The 1,037-nt window shown below is 57.7% G+C and overlaps 1 protein-coding gene across 1 annotated transcript; it reads right to left on the bottom strand.

Annotated features, from left to right (window-relative positions):
- Positions 1 to 425: 425 nt before the first annotated feature.
- Positions 426 to 1,036, bottom strand: MRPL34 (mitochondrial ribosomal protein L34; the record flags this gene model as incomplete). Its single annotated transcript, XM_031065175.1, has 2 exons — positions 426 to 928; positions 1,020 to 1,036. Coding segments are annotated over 2 exons (288 nt in total), but the record flags the coding sequence as incomplete, so codon positions are not given.
- Between the last annotated feature and the right edge of the window lies 1 nt (position 1,037).

The following is a 1,037-nucleotide window of genomic DNA, read 5'->3' as shown; positions in this document are numbered from 1 at the left end:
CGCGCGCCGATTGGTCCGCGCCGAGGAACGCTGCGTTTCTATTGGGTGCGGCGCCTGTCAATCATCGGTGGGAAGGTTGGGTTGAGGCAGGAAGTGTCCGCGCGGAAGGGCGGGGCGGGTGCAGCGCCGGAGGACCCGGATGGAGTGCGGCGCGGGGCACGCTGGGAGTTGTAGTTTGGGTGGAGAGTACTTCATAATTAAGGGGCGGCTCATTAGCGGCGCGGGGAAAAAGAAGAGAATTCCTTCCCTGTATCCCATCCTAGAGCTGATGCTGGAATCAGGTGCGCAGAGGATGGGGCAGAGGCGCTGCTGAGTGAAGTAAACCCGAATTCCGCACCCGCATCCTTCCCAAATATCCGCCCTGGAACATGCCAGATTCCCCCTCCTCATTAAATTCCCCACCCTAATTAACGCATGAGACATGCTGGCATTTCAACACACACCGCATTCGCACGTTTATAAGCAAACAAACTTTTAAAAACTTGGAATAAACACATGGAAAACGCGAGGATAATTTAACAGCCGAAGGAGCAGCCGCGCCCCAAACCCCTCAGAGGCACTGAGTGACAGGGCCAGCAGGGCTGGCACGCCCTCCAGGGCCCGGCGGGCTCATCCCGAATTCCTGGAGAAGAATTCCCGGAGAATTCCGGGGCTCCCTCAGTGGCTCAGAGATTTTCTGCCCTTCAGCATCCGCCGCAGGATCACGGCGATCCCGCCGGGAGTGCTGATCCGTTTGATCCAGCCATGAGTCTTCTTCCGCTTCCAGTTGTTGGGCTGGTACTCGTTCCCCCGGGATTTCCCACGGATTTGTCGGAAATTCCACGCTGGGACCGGGACGCGGCAGAGAACGGCGGCGTTGGAAGTCCCGGCAAGAGGCTCCAGAGCGTTTGGGAGCAGCGGAAAGGGAAAACCTCGCAGCGGGGAAAAGCTTGGGGGAAATTAAAGCAGAACAAGGAGTGAGGAGAGGGAAATAAAAGATAAATTTGGAATTTTAAGGTTGGGATTTCCCCTCCCGGTACCTGCGGCTCCCGGCCCCC

Source organism: Geospiza fortis, unplaced genomic scaffold, assembly GCF_000277835.1.
Source record: "Geospiza fortis unplaced genomic scaffold, GeoFor_1.0 scaffold248, whole genome shotgun sequence".
Taxonomy (NCBI): domain Eukaryota; kingdom Metazoa; phylum Chordata; class Aves; order Passeriformes; family Thraupidae; genus Geospiza; species Geospiza fortis.
The sequence above is the reverse complement of the archived record's forward strand: the minus strand, read 5'-3'. Positions and strand labels throughout refer to the sequence as shown.